This window comes from Mirounga leonina, unplaced genomic scaffold, assembly GCF_011800145.1.
Source record: "Mirounga leonina isolate KUSES-001 unplaced genomic scaffold, KU_Mleo_1.0 Mir_101595, whole genome shotgun sequence".
Classification (NCBI taxonomy): Eukaryota; Metazoa; Chordata; class Mammalia; order Carnivora; family Phocidae; genus Mirounga; species Mirounga leonina.
The window spans coordinates 5,280,550-5,294,601 of record NW_023270158.1 but is presented as its reverse complement, the minus strand read 5'-3'; the positions used below and the strand labels follow the sequence as shown (position 1 = coordinate 5,294,601).

At 46.0% G+C, this 14,052-nt stretch overlaps 1 protein-coding gene across 5 annotated transcripts in view; it reads left to right on the top strand.

The window, feature by feature from the left end:
• The window catches only part of SH3KBP1 (SH3 domain containing kinase binding protein 1), a 335,649-nt gene that overhangs the window by 300,587 nt on the left and 21,010 nt on the right, over positions 1–14,052 (top strand). For all 5 annotated transcript variants that reach the window (XM_035000518.1, XM_035000513.1, XM_035000502.1 and 2 more), the window contains one exon: positions 2,381–2,466. In XM_035000518.1, coding sequence (XP_034856409.1) covers positions 2,381–2,466 — 86 coding nt within the window. The remainder of the gene's footprint in view (positions 1–2,380; positions 2,467–14,052) is intronic.

Sequence of the window (14,052 nt, the reverse complement as noted above, 5' to 3'; positions counted from 1 at the left end):
CCCAGCCACCCTGCCAGAGTGTCACCTCAAACCAACTTTACCCTTGGCAAAAAAAAAAAAGCCCAGTGGAATTAACTGGACTTTTGTTGCCTGAGTGACCTTTCTCCCTGGACAGAACACATGTTCTCATAGGTTTTGGTCCTTGGTGTGTTCCCAAAAGGACAGGACTGTCTGGCTCTAGGTATCATTTGAGTTGTGTCACTTTGGAGAATGACAGCACCAAATCATTCTGGCTCCATAGTTAGAAAATAATAAGATCAGGAGCCCTCAAGAACTTTTCAAAATGAAAATGCTTTCCTACTAATAATGGTGCATTTCCAAAACATTTCATTCAGAAGGTTACATTCAAATTAGTAGCCACTGGGATCCTAACAATAAAATGTTTTGAAACAAATTTTCTCAGTCTCGCTGCTCCTGTTGGCTTGGGGTCTGTCCGAGGGAGTGTGCCCTGTGGGACCTGACCTTTGGGGGCGGGGGGATGGAGAGGGGGTCTGCTACAGCAACCTGGCCTGAGGGGCCCCCACAGCCCTTGGAGGTGGGGCTGAGGTGGGAAATAAAGGCTCTGCTCTGAAGCTCAAGCTGCTTCCCCCTTCCAAGCACGGTAGTCCATGCTCTCCTTGAACTTTTACTTCAGCCAAGCTCTGAAAAGCCCGGAAAGTCTCATAATACCCACCCACAGTTTTAGAGCTGTGTTTTCTCTTGGTGGAGGTCAAGCCATTTGGCCCAGCCCCTATGCCCTGGAGTTCTTACCTCTGCCGGTCTTTGGTTGAGGGTGCTTGAGGTTATGCTTGAGGTTACAGGTCAGTCTTGTTTGTTCGGGAACTGACGGGGCCTTACCTCCTTCCACTGGGCCTTCTCCACCGTCACAAGGATATGCGAGTCACGCTGAATGCTACTACCCCCGCCCCTTCTGGAGTGAAGAAACCCAGGGGTCGGCCCTATCAAATCCCTCCCTTGTCGCCGGGTTTATGGGTCTCCTGCCGCAGCTGTCCTTCCATCCTGCGTTACCTCCAAGAAACAGAACCCTCTAGTACTCAGTCCAGCAGTCTGACCTTTGCCTACCTTTCTGCTCTCACTACTCTCTGGGGACCTCAGGCTTCAGCCCAGGGAACCCTGGCCACACTGGGCACTCCCACCTCCTGTGGGGTCCTTGCTTAATCATGCCTCTTACTGATATGTCCTCTCTCCCTTTTCCTCCAAGGCCCAGCTGGAATGCCACCTCCTCCGTGTGCCCCTGGCCACACTACGCAGATCCCCTGCACTGACCCAGTCCTTTCTTCCCATAGGACTCTGATGTGCCCTTCCCTTACACAGCCTGTGCTGTGTGGACCTGTGTGTCTGTCTGTCTCTTTCCCGCAGTTAGACTGTGAGCCCCTCCAGAGTAGGAACTCCCTGGCTTGGCCCTCTCAATACCCCCTGCATGACAGGTATTTGACAGGCACTCCTTGAGTAACTCTGCTGCTCATTGTGTCGTTTGGCTTCAGGCCACGATGACTGCCAAGAGCCATGAGATGGACTATTTCTGTTGCTTTCCCAGAACAACTGCTTGGCTTCTCCCTCTCATTTTATGGGTGAGGATCTTTTCCTCTTTCACTACCATCACAGACCGCAGACAGTCTCATTCGGGGCTTACCCCCCTGAAAGGGTCTAGAGAACTGCCCTTTTGGAGGAATTTGGAGGAACCTTCTGTTCATGCACGAGTGGGCTGTTTCTCTCATCTCAGAGGCCTGTTCCCACCCCTCAGGGCTGTTCCTAGCCCAGATGCCGAGAGAAGTCACTCATGTCCTGATGGGCATGGGGGCACCCACCCAAGAGCTGTCTAATTTTACAGGCCCATGCCCCAGTGCCAGCTTTCAGGCTGCCAGATCTTAAACTCAACCCCTTGTGCCTGTCAACAGCCTGGCCGATGCCTCCGCCTCAGGCCAGAAAACCTCTTTCTCAAGGTTAAAAGTAGCCGACCTTTGACAAGCAGCATTGGCCAAATTCCTTGCTCCTTAAAAGGGAAGCTGCCGGTCATCATTTGCTGGTGCTTATTTGGCCATGGGGCGGGAGCAGGCCCCGCGTTGTACCCGCAGGCCCCGCGTTGTACCCTGTGTACCAGCGGGAGGGTCAGCGGCTGAAGGTGTATTGCTGAAGGGGCATCATTAAAAGAGCCCTCTCTGAAAATGTGTGCTGGAGAGGTGGGCATCCAGTCTGTCGGCCGGTCTCACCGAGGCCCGTGTGGTTGGATAGGTCGTTGGCTCCCACTGGCCCTCACAGGCGACGGTGCCGCCCACCCCACGCACAGCCTGCTCCTTAATGCGTGTGCAGCAAGAAAGCTGACACAATGACAAGGACACACACCAATTATGAAATGCCTGGACTTGTGTTTTTAATGTAGGGGTGACGGTCCCAAGATTGACTTGGTGGGCAGTTCGATTTCTGGCATCCTGGACAAGGACCTCTCGGATCGCAGTAATGACATTGGTGAGTAAGGAGAGCGTTCTGGCTTCTCTTTGCAAAATTTTAAAAGAACTGCAGAGTTTGGCTTGCTCCTTCGAGCAGCCTGATGAGAACTAACACAGCCATGTAAATGGAAGGCTAATAGCCCAAAGTCGGTTTCAGATGTCGCAGTTTTGTAAAGAAGGGGAAGTGATGGTGGTTTCCACAGTAAAACAGAATGCCTGGAATTGTTACTCTCCCTGACCTTAGGAGGAGAGCAGTCTAATGAAAAGAAGTGATGAATAAGCCTTTTGTAAAAGTGCGCATTAGCACTCATTCATATTTTCCAGTGACTTATGTAGTTAGTGAACTTATGTATTTAGTGAATTTAAAAAGGTGAACGGATGAAAATGCAGAATGGCCGAGTTCATTGTAGTCACAGCACTCAGTGTTTTGAGTTTGAATTTAAAATGAGCTCTGGCGTGATAATTGCCACTTAGTTAAGAACATGGGTGAGTTTTTCAAAGGTCAAGATAGCACTGTGATAAAGGGGAAGGTAGCTAAAGTCTCTGTGGAGAAACAAGTGGGAGGGTCTTTTGGGTGTGCTTGGGTGGCACGAGGTCGCCTGTGTGCTGGTTGAGGCCACTGTTGGTCTGACTCAGGTGACAGCCCTTTTAAGAAGTCTAGATTTGGTCAGGAAACAAACCGAGGGTTGCTGGAGTGGTGGGGGGGTGGGAGGGATGGGGTGGCTGGGTGATAGACAATGGGGAGGGTATGTGCTATGGTGAGCGCTGTGAATTGTGTAAGATTGATGAATTGCAGACCTGTACCCCTGAAACAAATAATACATTATATGTTTAAAAAAAAAAAAAAAGGCAGGAGGGGAAGAATGAGGGGGGGGAATTGGAGGGGGAGACGAACCATGAGAGACGATGGACTCTGAAAAACAAACTGAGGGTTCTAGAGGGGAGGCGGGTGGGGGGATGTGTTAGCCTGGTGATGGGTATTAAAGAGGGCACGTGCTGCATGGAGCACTGGGTGTTATACGCAAACAATGAATCATGGAACACTACATCAAAAACTAATGATGTAATGTATGGTGATTAACATAACATAATAATGAAAAAAGAAGTCTAGATTCGGGGACTAAATTTTTTTTTAGCTTTACATCTTTTATTTGTACCTATCTTGGTTATAATATTCTACATAATAGGGCTACATTTTGGAATTTGCCTTTTTTAATTAAATTTTTTCACTTTGAAATAATTAGAGATTTACATGCAGTTGTAAGAAGTAATACAGAGAGAACTACATACCCTTGACCCCTTTTCTCTCAGTGGTAGTGTCATAATGAAACTACAGTGTGAGATCATAACCAGGATGTTGACATGGACACGTCCACTGAGTTCCCTAGTTTTACTAGGACTTGTGTGTCTTTAGTTCTTTGCAGTTTTGTCACCTGGGTAGATCTGTGTATCTACCACCTCGGTCAAGATGCAGAACATTCCATCACTACCAGGATTCCCCCCCCCTCACCGGGTTGCACTTTTATAACCATACCCATGTCCCCCCTGCCCCCCACCCCTTCCCGGACCCCTGGCAGCCACTCTCAGAGACTGACTTGACATGGAAGATTTCTAGCATCTTCTGCATTGGCTGCTCCATTTAGAAACAAACGTCTGACCATTGGCAGGCCCAGAAGAGGCACTGAGTGCCTAACGTGAGCATTCTTGTCACCTGGGGTTACTCCTCTTTGGGGTGCTGTGTTTTTTTCCAAACCTGCTAATAGAGTTGCATCTTTACAACTGCTGACTTGCAGTCTCTGGTCTGATCTTGTGAAGACTTGGTGGCAGGATGTGTCCTTGTGACCGTAAACACCAAAAATATTTGCTCTGTCTCCAGAGACTGTTTTACATCCCTAACCTTTGAGAAGCCCAGTCAGAAAGCAGGACCAAGGGCTTCTGACAGCTTGGGCTGATGGAATAATAATAGAAATGCTGGCCTGCTAGAGCTTTTGACCTGGTTAAAGGGCAGAGCAGAGCAGGGCAGTGATTGGCTATGAATGAGAAGGAGTCATCAGAATGAGCCTGATGAAGTTCTGGTTTTGCCACTGTGGTTTAGCATTCGGGCCCACATTTTAAGGCAGGATGGCCAGTTGGTGAAGTGGCAGAGAAGGTAATGTGGGACCCCTCACAGGAAGGGAGGTGTTCTCCTTCTCCAGAATATTCTCCAGAATACACAGGGCTGTGCCTTGCCTGGGAAGAGCATTGGCCTTTGGCCCTTGTTTTCTTTGGGTCTGGAGATGACTCGGGTGGCTCTCACTGAAATATGAGTTTCATATTTCTCAGTCTGACAAGCTAGTTTGGAAATGTTGGGGTTGATCGAAGTGGGTTAATCTATGGAAGCTCTTCATACATGGAAACTGAGCACCTGTTGTATCTATTTGGGAGCCCCGAAAGAGCTGCTGAGGCTTAGTTTGCTCTCATTTTACCAAGAAGACGTTAATCCCAGAAGGCTGTAATTCCTCAAGCTAATTATGTAATGCATATTATTTGCATTGCAAGAAATGATGATCGGGGGCCATGTAATCAGCTGCTAAATACTTGAGTATCTACTCAAGGGCGAGGCCGAATGGATACCAAGGGCCTCACCCATAGGCCCTGCCTTCCAGCAGCTTCATGTCTCTTTGGGCCGCTTGGACGGCAAATGGAAAGTGAGGTGACACCAACGGACTGTCTCCCTGACCACTGAGTGGTAGAAAGTAATGCAGGTCAGAGTTGGGAATGCTCCTTGGTGCCCAGAGTGCTAGGGCAGGCTCCGTGAGGTGGGGGGATGAGGGGGCAGACTTATCTGGATCTAGAAGTTGGATTCACTGAGGCAGAGGCAGGCAAGGAGATCCCGTGGGGAGTGCTGATAACTGGTCATAGATCAGCCTGGCCATAGGAGAGCTTCCTGCCGGCATGGAGGGGAGCTGCCCTGCAGATGAAGGCCTGGGCGGGATTCGGTAGGAGAGGGATGCATCCGTAATTTATTCGGTAGGCAGTGGGTTGACACTGAAGTGACAGGATCAGGTCTAAGCATTCAGATAATAACTGATGGAGCTCTGTGGGACCAATCAGATGAAGGAAAGACGGGTATCGAGTAGTCAGGTTATTTGATAGTGTGGGTGAGAGGCGGTTAAGAGAGAGCCCGCGTTAAGCTGCACCACAGGATGGTGAAAGAAGGACTAGATGTGGAAGCAGCAAAGCAAACCAAGTGTTGCCAGGCCTCAGGCACTGACTGGATTTGGGAGCAGGGCTTTGTCAGCTGTGAGGTTTTAGCATTAGGGGAAAAAATGACTTGGGTAGAAATAAGCACGTCTGGGGGAGGAACTGGTTTAGGGGGAAATGTGGATTTATTTAAGCGTGTTGACTCTGAGATCTGGTCAGATGGCCCCGTGTCTGTGCTGGATGAGGTGGAAGCCAGAAGGTTGAGGCTGGGAAGGGCCGGGGTTGTAGAGGCCAGCGGGGATTGCAGGTAGAGATTAGGACCTTCCAGGAAACCCAACGCAAGGCTGGCACCTGCTGACCCGTGCGTGAGTGCGGAGCTGCCTCCAGGCCTGGAAACCTTCAGTAATTTACACCGGCTCTCCGCACTGCAGCTTCTTTACTGAGGAAGGAAACTAGCATCTCTCCCAAATTGCTCACCTTGTCTTCCAGAGTTCGGCAAAATCGCTGGATGGGCTGCTCAATGATAGAAATGTTTGTTATCAATGCTGTTGTTTGCTTCGAAGGGATAGTTAAGTCAGGAAGATAAGTAAAGTCCTTAGCATGAGAAAAGAGAAAGAAGGCCCTCAGCTTGAAGACCGGACCATGCACAAAGGCCCCATCTAAGGGAAAAGAGGAATCTGGCAACTTCTTAGTTCAGAGGCCAAGGGAGGAAAGGATTTTAAGCAGAATGTCATTAGGCCCAAAGGTGGAAATGCTCTTGCAGGTGGGTTGGTCAAGGAAAATAGGACACTACTGTGGAGCGGCTGGCTCCCTACAGAGCTGCTTTGTGTCTCTGCTTTTGGAGCATTTGTTCATTGCTTTGAATTAAGAAGGAAATTATTTGTACCAGAATGTTTTGTTAGTGATTCAGACAATTGAAGCTGTCCAAATGTGGGCTGCAGTGAATAGCCGAACACAGCCCTGAAAGCCAGTAGAAATCATCAGTGTTAGCTATAAATAAATCTGTTTCCTCTTAATAAAGCTATAATTTTAAATTATTATAATATTGAATTAGAGAACATGGCTTTTTCAGATCTCGTGTGGGCAGCTACCAGCATCTATCAGCCCACAGTAATTTAGAATGGAATCAGTTGGTCCAAAATGAAGTTGTTGATGTCGGTTTGAGATACTGTGTATCAAACTACACCGCCATATTTCAAGTAACATAATAGGAAATGTGGATGAGCTCCAGAGCAGGCCTGTGCATGAATAGAAATGAAAATTAAATTGTCCAGTTTTCTCTTGCTGATGGAAGAAGAATCTCCGCTTCGATTGAATGGGAGATTATAGGCCGAGGAGTCAAGTGCCATAACATTTACTTTTATTATGCCATATATTGTAGTTCCCATGGCATGTGGGGATTTATTATTATATTTCGGTACTGCAGAGATTTTCCGACTCTTTCCCACTAAAGCACAGAGATAGCAGCGGGCCCCCAGGTAGGAAGCCGCCTGGGAACTAAGCCATCTAGATGCAACTGATTGACTTAGAAACAACCCTTCTCCTTTCTCCTCTGTTGCTTGCCTTCGATCGGCGTTCCCCATTCTATTCAGATCTCATCCCACTTGCCCCACTTCCATCCCTTTACGTGGCCATCACCCCCTCTTCACGTGGGGAAGCTGGGAATTTCTCCTCCATCTTCCCAACCTGATCCAGATACGCACTTGACATTGCAGTCAATGTCAGGGGCCAGGGGTTGCTAGCTTTAAAGTCGATGGACTTAGGACATGGAACTGGTTTGGGAGATATGAGTCTAACTTCTTCTTGTCCTCAGATCTCTCACGGGTGCCTCCTGGCCTGTGGTTCATTTGGACCAGGAAATGCAAAAGCACTTCCCTACTGACAAACTGGGAATGCTAGTAAGAGCTCATTGATTTGGGATCCTGGAAAGATTCTGAACCTGGATTGTGGTCATGGTTACACAACTCCGTAAATTTACTAAAAATTATTAGGTTGTACGCTTAACATGGGTGAATTTTGTGATATACAAATTATACCTCAATAAAGCTGTTAAACGCAGCTCTGGCCCCTATCCAGGAACACAGGTCACGATTACACACCAACTTATATCAGGACTATTTGAGAAGCAATATGCGTGTCTCCAGTGTGATGACGAAAAGCAAAAGAGATTAGGCTTTGTAGGGTCATGTGCTTTATACCAAGGAAGTGAAATATCTTAAACTTCGGGTGGATGGATCTTGAACCCAGTTAGCCCTCTGAGCATTTTGGTGTCCTCCCTGCACTTCCGGACCCTCGGCCTTGGCTCCAGTTCATTCAGAAGAGGGTCTGTGCTGGACTTCTCCCTGCAGTGTCCCCGTGTGGCTCCCCACCTCTCACCTAAGATCATTAGGGCTCACAGTCTAGGTTTGCACTAAGTAAGTGAGGTCAAGCTGGCAACCAGCACTGATTTCAAAATCACCTCGCAGTCCTAGAGGAGATGGGCTGATGGGAAGTCCTTGTCCTTCTCGGCACTTCCGAGAGTCCGGTCCCAGATGTATACGGTGGGTGTTCGCTGACAGACGTTTGCAGTTAGAAACATCAGGCCACACCCAAACCAAGGCACTTACCCCTGCCTGCTCAGCCGCCACCAGGGCAGTCCCGGACTTCGGCAGCCTGTTGGTCGCCCGCCTCAATGTTCAGGGCCCCTGCAGCCTTTCTTCAGCGCAGTGGCTTGAGTGTCTCTGCTTTTGCTATATGCTGAGACCAATGGCAGCTTGAAGAATGCAAATGCGGAGGGACACCCAGTGGGGGCAAAGTAGTCTATATATACTCAGCAGAGACTTACGCAGTAACCTTTGTTACTTCTGCACTGTGCTCAACCGAGGCCTCAGGGCTGCGAATAAATGTGGAAGCAAGAAGGGAACAGGTGACGGGCAGTCCCAGCTTGCACATGGCCTTTATTTGGCCTGCAGTGCCCTCTGCCTGCTGGCCGTGGGCTCACAGATTGGCAGAGCCCAGCTATGTCTTCCGTTTGACTTGTAAATATCCAGAGGGATCTATGACCTGCCAGAAAACCATGCTCAAGTACCCCTTTGTCACGCTGAAAGCATTATAGACAAAACTACACCTTATTAAGGAGCAAATTTGAGTTATCAAACTCCCTTCTCTAGCCATGGGCCCTTGTTAAGGCCTGATGTGGACACCTCGGCCCAGACCACCTCCCGCTACCTCGGATTCATTAAATGAGAAAAGTGATGAGCACTTAGGAGTGAGGCTGGTGGGCCCCATTAGAGGGTAATTGGATCTGGTGGTGACAAGCTAAGGATGAGGTGTCAGTGAACAGGGAGCCCTGATTTAGAGCCGGAGAAGCCACTTTATTTAGCTGCGTGGTGACCTGCAGTGGCGCACCCCACCTCCCCACGCTTGAGTCATCTCTCCCTGAGGTTGTTCGTGTTCTTTGGAATTCAAAGACTCACACACACAAAAAAGGCTTTTAATGTGAGGGACTGCTGACTTTCATTTTACTAATTAAGGACATTTTAAAAACCAAATGCCATCACCGGGTAGGAATAATCTCCGGTTTTAAAAATCAGACAATTTTAGCTGACTGGGAGCCTCACAATGTTGACTTTCTTTTCCTTGGCACTTTATAGACAGGTGGTAGCTTTGTCATGGATGCACACCAGTTCTTGGGGAGGCTTCTGGAAATTACAGGTCCAGCACAGATGTGCAAAAATGAGGGTCTGGGGAGAGAAATGTCGGGGGCAAACAAAAGGCCCCAGAGAAAGGCAGGTGTTCAAGCATGAGTGAAAACTCACTACTGCCCAGAAATGTACAATTAGCAGATTAATTTTTTATGGAGTTACAATTATTTGTGTTTTTTTTCAAATCACTCACACAATGTCAGATTTTAAAGGGCACTTTATTTTTTTTAAAGATTTATTTATTTATTTGAGAAAGAGAGAGAGAGAGCATGAGCAGGAGGAGCAGAGAGGGAGGGAGAAGGAAAGAAGCAGACTCCCCCACTGATGGGGGAGCCCGATGCGGGGCTTGATCCCAGGACCCCAAGATCATGACCTGAGCCCATACCCAGAGTCGGCCACTCAACCAACTGAGCCATGCAGGTGCCCCTAAAAGGCACTTTAAATGCTTCATACCTCTGTCCTCTTCCTTCCCCGAGGCTGGAGAATGGAGGCCTCCAGTTCTAAAGGCACCTGTCCCTCCCAGTGTGTTAACAAGAGCACTGGGCTTCAGACACAAGGTCTTTCCTCCTTGAGTTTTTTTACTGGGCATTTAATTTTGGGTTCTGTGTAACTCTAGGCATTAGTATGTTGTTGTTTCAAACACAAAAATTTTCTTTTATGAGTGTCTGATTGCTCCTCTTTTCTCTCAGTAAAGTGCTGTTGAATGAGATGAAATGCCCTGTTCCTCTGCTCCCTGAAAGGAGACTTGCCCTCCGGACGCACACCCCACTGTAGCAGACCGTCCAGCATGGCATGCACCTCTTTGGGTCCTGGGTTTGTTTGTTTGTTTGTTTGTTTTGAGTAGAGTTGACACACAGTATTACATTAGTTTCAGGTGTGGATATTGGTTTTTCATCTTTAAACCAGGGGCTTGGAGGAAATGATCAAAGGGGCCCAGTTCGACCTCACAGGCTTGTCTGTCTGGCTCTGTTTCTTTTAGCTGAGTTTTCTGGACATTAAGAAAATGCTTTTGTTTTTGTAACCTCTGATTCCTCTTTTCGAGCCCCATGTCAGGCTCCCTGCTCAGCGAGGAGTCTGCTTCTCCCTCTGCCGCTCCCCACCATTCATGCTCTCTCTCTCTCTCTATCAAATAAATAAAATCTCTAAAAAATAATAAATAAAATATTTGCTGGCCAAATGGAAGTTTAAGTAATTAACAATTATGGGCATAACAGTTAGGGCATCACCTTTTATAAAGTTTTTTAAATTATTCACCTTTTAAAAAATGTATCACAATTTTTGAAAAATATAAATGGGTAGGCTGTTTGCCATCCTAAATAAATTTGACCTCATACAGTAAACCCTTATACAGAGACAAGATCATCCCACAGAGTCAGCGAGGAAAGTGTGGGGTGTTAGAGAAACCATGGGTTCTCAGGTTAGGCATGCTTGGATTCGAATTACAGCTCTGCAAGTTCCAGGTTGAGTGACTCTGAGCTCCACTTTCCTCTGGCGTATGACAGGGTTAGTAATGCCCACCTGCCTTAGACGGTTGTTGTAAAATGTAGACCTGATGATTTGAAGTGGCAGACACAAAACAGGGGCTTTCTCAGTGGTAGTTCGTGTAGCTATAGTCAGACAGAGGTGAAGAACCAGGTATCAACCTACGTTCTTACCATGACTACTGTTATTGGAAAGTAGGAAAGTTCTTGAACACATAACATAAATCAGCTGACTGAAATTCCATAGCTGCATCTGAAATCATTTCATATATGATCTACTCAGTTGTATTTTTATTTTAAAGAACTTCTCCCCACCGCCCAGTTACAAAGGGAATAGGTACTTAAAAAAAAAAAAAAAAAAAAAAGGGAATAATGCAAAAAGGTAGAAAGTAAAAGTCCCCTCGGGGACTTTCGGGTCTCAACCTCTCTTTGAGATAATCATTGTTAATTTGTTGTACACACTTTTAGAAGTCTTCCCATGATTGGGTAGATGGATGAATTTTTTTAAATGTGATCATGTTGCATGTACCATTAGGGTCCACAGTGGTTTTTTTGAAGTAAATAATGTATGTTTGACATCTTTCCACATAAGTCACATAGGTCAACCTTATACTTTTAACGTCAACATAATATGCCATGGTATGATTCTAGCATAACCAGCTTGCTCAGAGCAATGCTGCGAAGAGCAGCCTAGGACGATGATCTATAGACAGGGATACCTGCACCTTGGGGGGCCATGGAGACTCCCCAGGCCATGGATAGTGCCTCATTTCTTATGTGCTCTTTCTTCAAATTCCTCTCCTGGGAGACCCACTGGCAGCCTGCTTCTCCCCTCCCGCTCCCCTTTCCCAGTGACCCGATCCCAACTTACACAACATAGCCAATCTCTTGCCCACTCCACAGGTATGCAAACCCCTGCTGCATACTGAGAGACACTTCCAAGATTGGTGTTGGACTTGAGCAATTGAGTGACTTTATTGACTGGACAAAAAATCCATTTACAAGTTGGTTGGTTTCTAATTCTTTGCTTCCAACAAAATTGAAGGAGGCACCAACTGAGTTGTTCATTGATAGATTGTTCATAATAGTTCTTGGTGATGCTAGACCACTGTCTGATTTTTGCCATATAACTTGGAAAGAGTTCAAAGAATTGAGTGACATTGTGATAACAAAATTCTTTCCATTCCCATATACTTCTATTTATGTGAGCAAAGTTTCTTGGCACTTACATCTACAAAATGAAAAATAGGAATAGAATCAGTACCAAACCACGTCATTCTCATGTTAAGTAATAATCATACACATGTGCCTAAAGTTATTTGGGGGGAAGGCCCAATAAGATTCCCCTCTTTTATGCCAAGAGATTATCAAAATGTGTGGTATGTGTGTATACATTTGCTTTGATCATTTATAAACTACTGCTAATTGTCATAGTAACTCCTTCCAGAAGAAAAATCATTACACTTAGAACCTTATGATTTCAGGAACTTAAGAAATCATAAATTTCTATTTATAACCATGATTTTATAGAAGAAAAAAGTAATGAACAAAAGACAAAATTAACAAAAGTACAAAAATACATTACATTAGAGTAAAATCCAGCAGTATGACAGAAATACAAATTCAGAGAGAGAAAGGGGTGGTACAGAATTTCCAACTGCTAAAGAAAAGCTTATTCATGATTTTTAATTTTTTTTATTTTTTTAAGAGATGTTATTTATTTATTTGACAGAGAGAGACACAGTGAGAGAGGGAACACAAGCAGGGGGAGTGGGAGAGGGAGAAGCAGGCTTCCCGCTGAGCAGGGAGCCCAATGTGGGGCTCAATCCCAGGACCCTGGGATCATGACCTGAGCCAAAGGCAGACGCTTAACGACTGAGCCACCCAGGCGCCCTTATTCATGATTTTTTTAAAGATTTATTTATTTTATTTGAGGGAGAGAGAGAGAGCACGGGGGGAAGGAGCAGAGGGAGAGGGAGAGAGAGTCTCAAGCAGACTCCACGCTGAGCGCAGAGCCCATCATGGGACTTGATCTTATGACCCTGAGATCATGACCTGAACTGAAACCGAGAGTTGGATGCCTAACTGACTGTGTTACCCAGGCGCCCCAGCTTATTCGTGATTTTTTAAGATGGATAACAGTGGTTGTTAAACTGCTATGGTATTCAAATGTATGTTGAATATATTTAAGAGAGCAAAATAATAGTTATATTTTAAAGTATAGCAGAAATTACATCTTTTGTGACAAAAACTTATGTCAAATTTTAGATGTCAACTTAAAATGCATAAGGGGGCACATGGGTTTTCAAAATTATTTTAGGAGGCACACTAGTAAAACAGTTGGAAGACCACTGGCATCATAAATAAATGTATTGTTCTACACTTACATAAGCATTTCTTTTTTTAAGATTTTATTTATTTATTTGAGAGAGAGAGTGAGTGAGAGAGAGAGCACAAGCCAGGGGGAGAGGCTAAAGGAGAAGCAGACTCCCTGCCGAGCAGGGAGCCCGACGTGGGGCTCACTCAATCCCAGGACCCTGGGATCATAACCTGAGCCGAAGGCAGATGCTTAACCAACTGAGCCACCCAGGTGCCCCAACATAAACATTTCTGTGGATCAGTTTCTAGAAGTGGACTAGTAGTGTATACATTGGCATTTTGTGATAGGTATTGCCAAATGGCATTACGAAAAGGCTGTGCCAATTTACATTCCTGTAATAATAGCATAACCACTATTTCCAGTAAATACATTATTTCCTAAACTATTTTGCCTAACAAATTTCGGGCCTGTAGTAAGCAATTTTTAAAGGAAAGCAAATCTGCAAAGTTACTTTTCCCCACTTTTCGTTGCTTGTTATCAATCCCTGTGAAGCACTTTACCTCTCTTCAGTGCTACATTTCAGTAAGTCATGCCCCCCTTCCCTTACTGCTTCTCCAGATTTAAATTAGGTTCCCATGCTATCATTGCTAATTTCATCTTTTACCTTTCTTTCATAGTAGCTAGCAGAATTTGTAATGATGTGTATAAAAATCCATTGCTCTTGGGGGCTCTACGCTCTGTGAGGCAGGGACCGTGGCTATTTGTTCACCCCCATATCCCCCCATGCCTAGCCCAGAGCCTGGATTGTAGGGATCACTTAGTAACTACGCACAGAATGAATATAGACTGAGCATAAATGAGGAGAAATGCCAGTACCATGATGTAGGGTCATGGTAGAGATCATTGCCACTAGTCACATGTGGCTATTTACGTTTAAT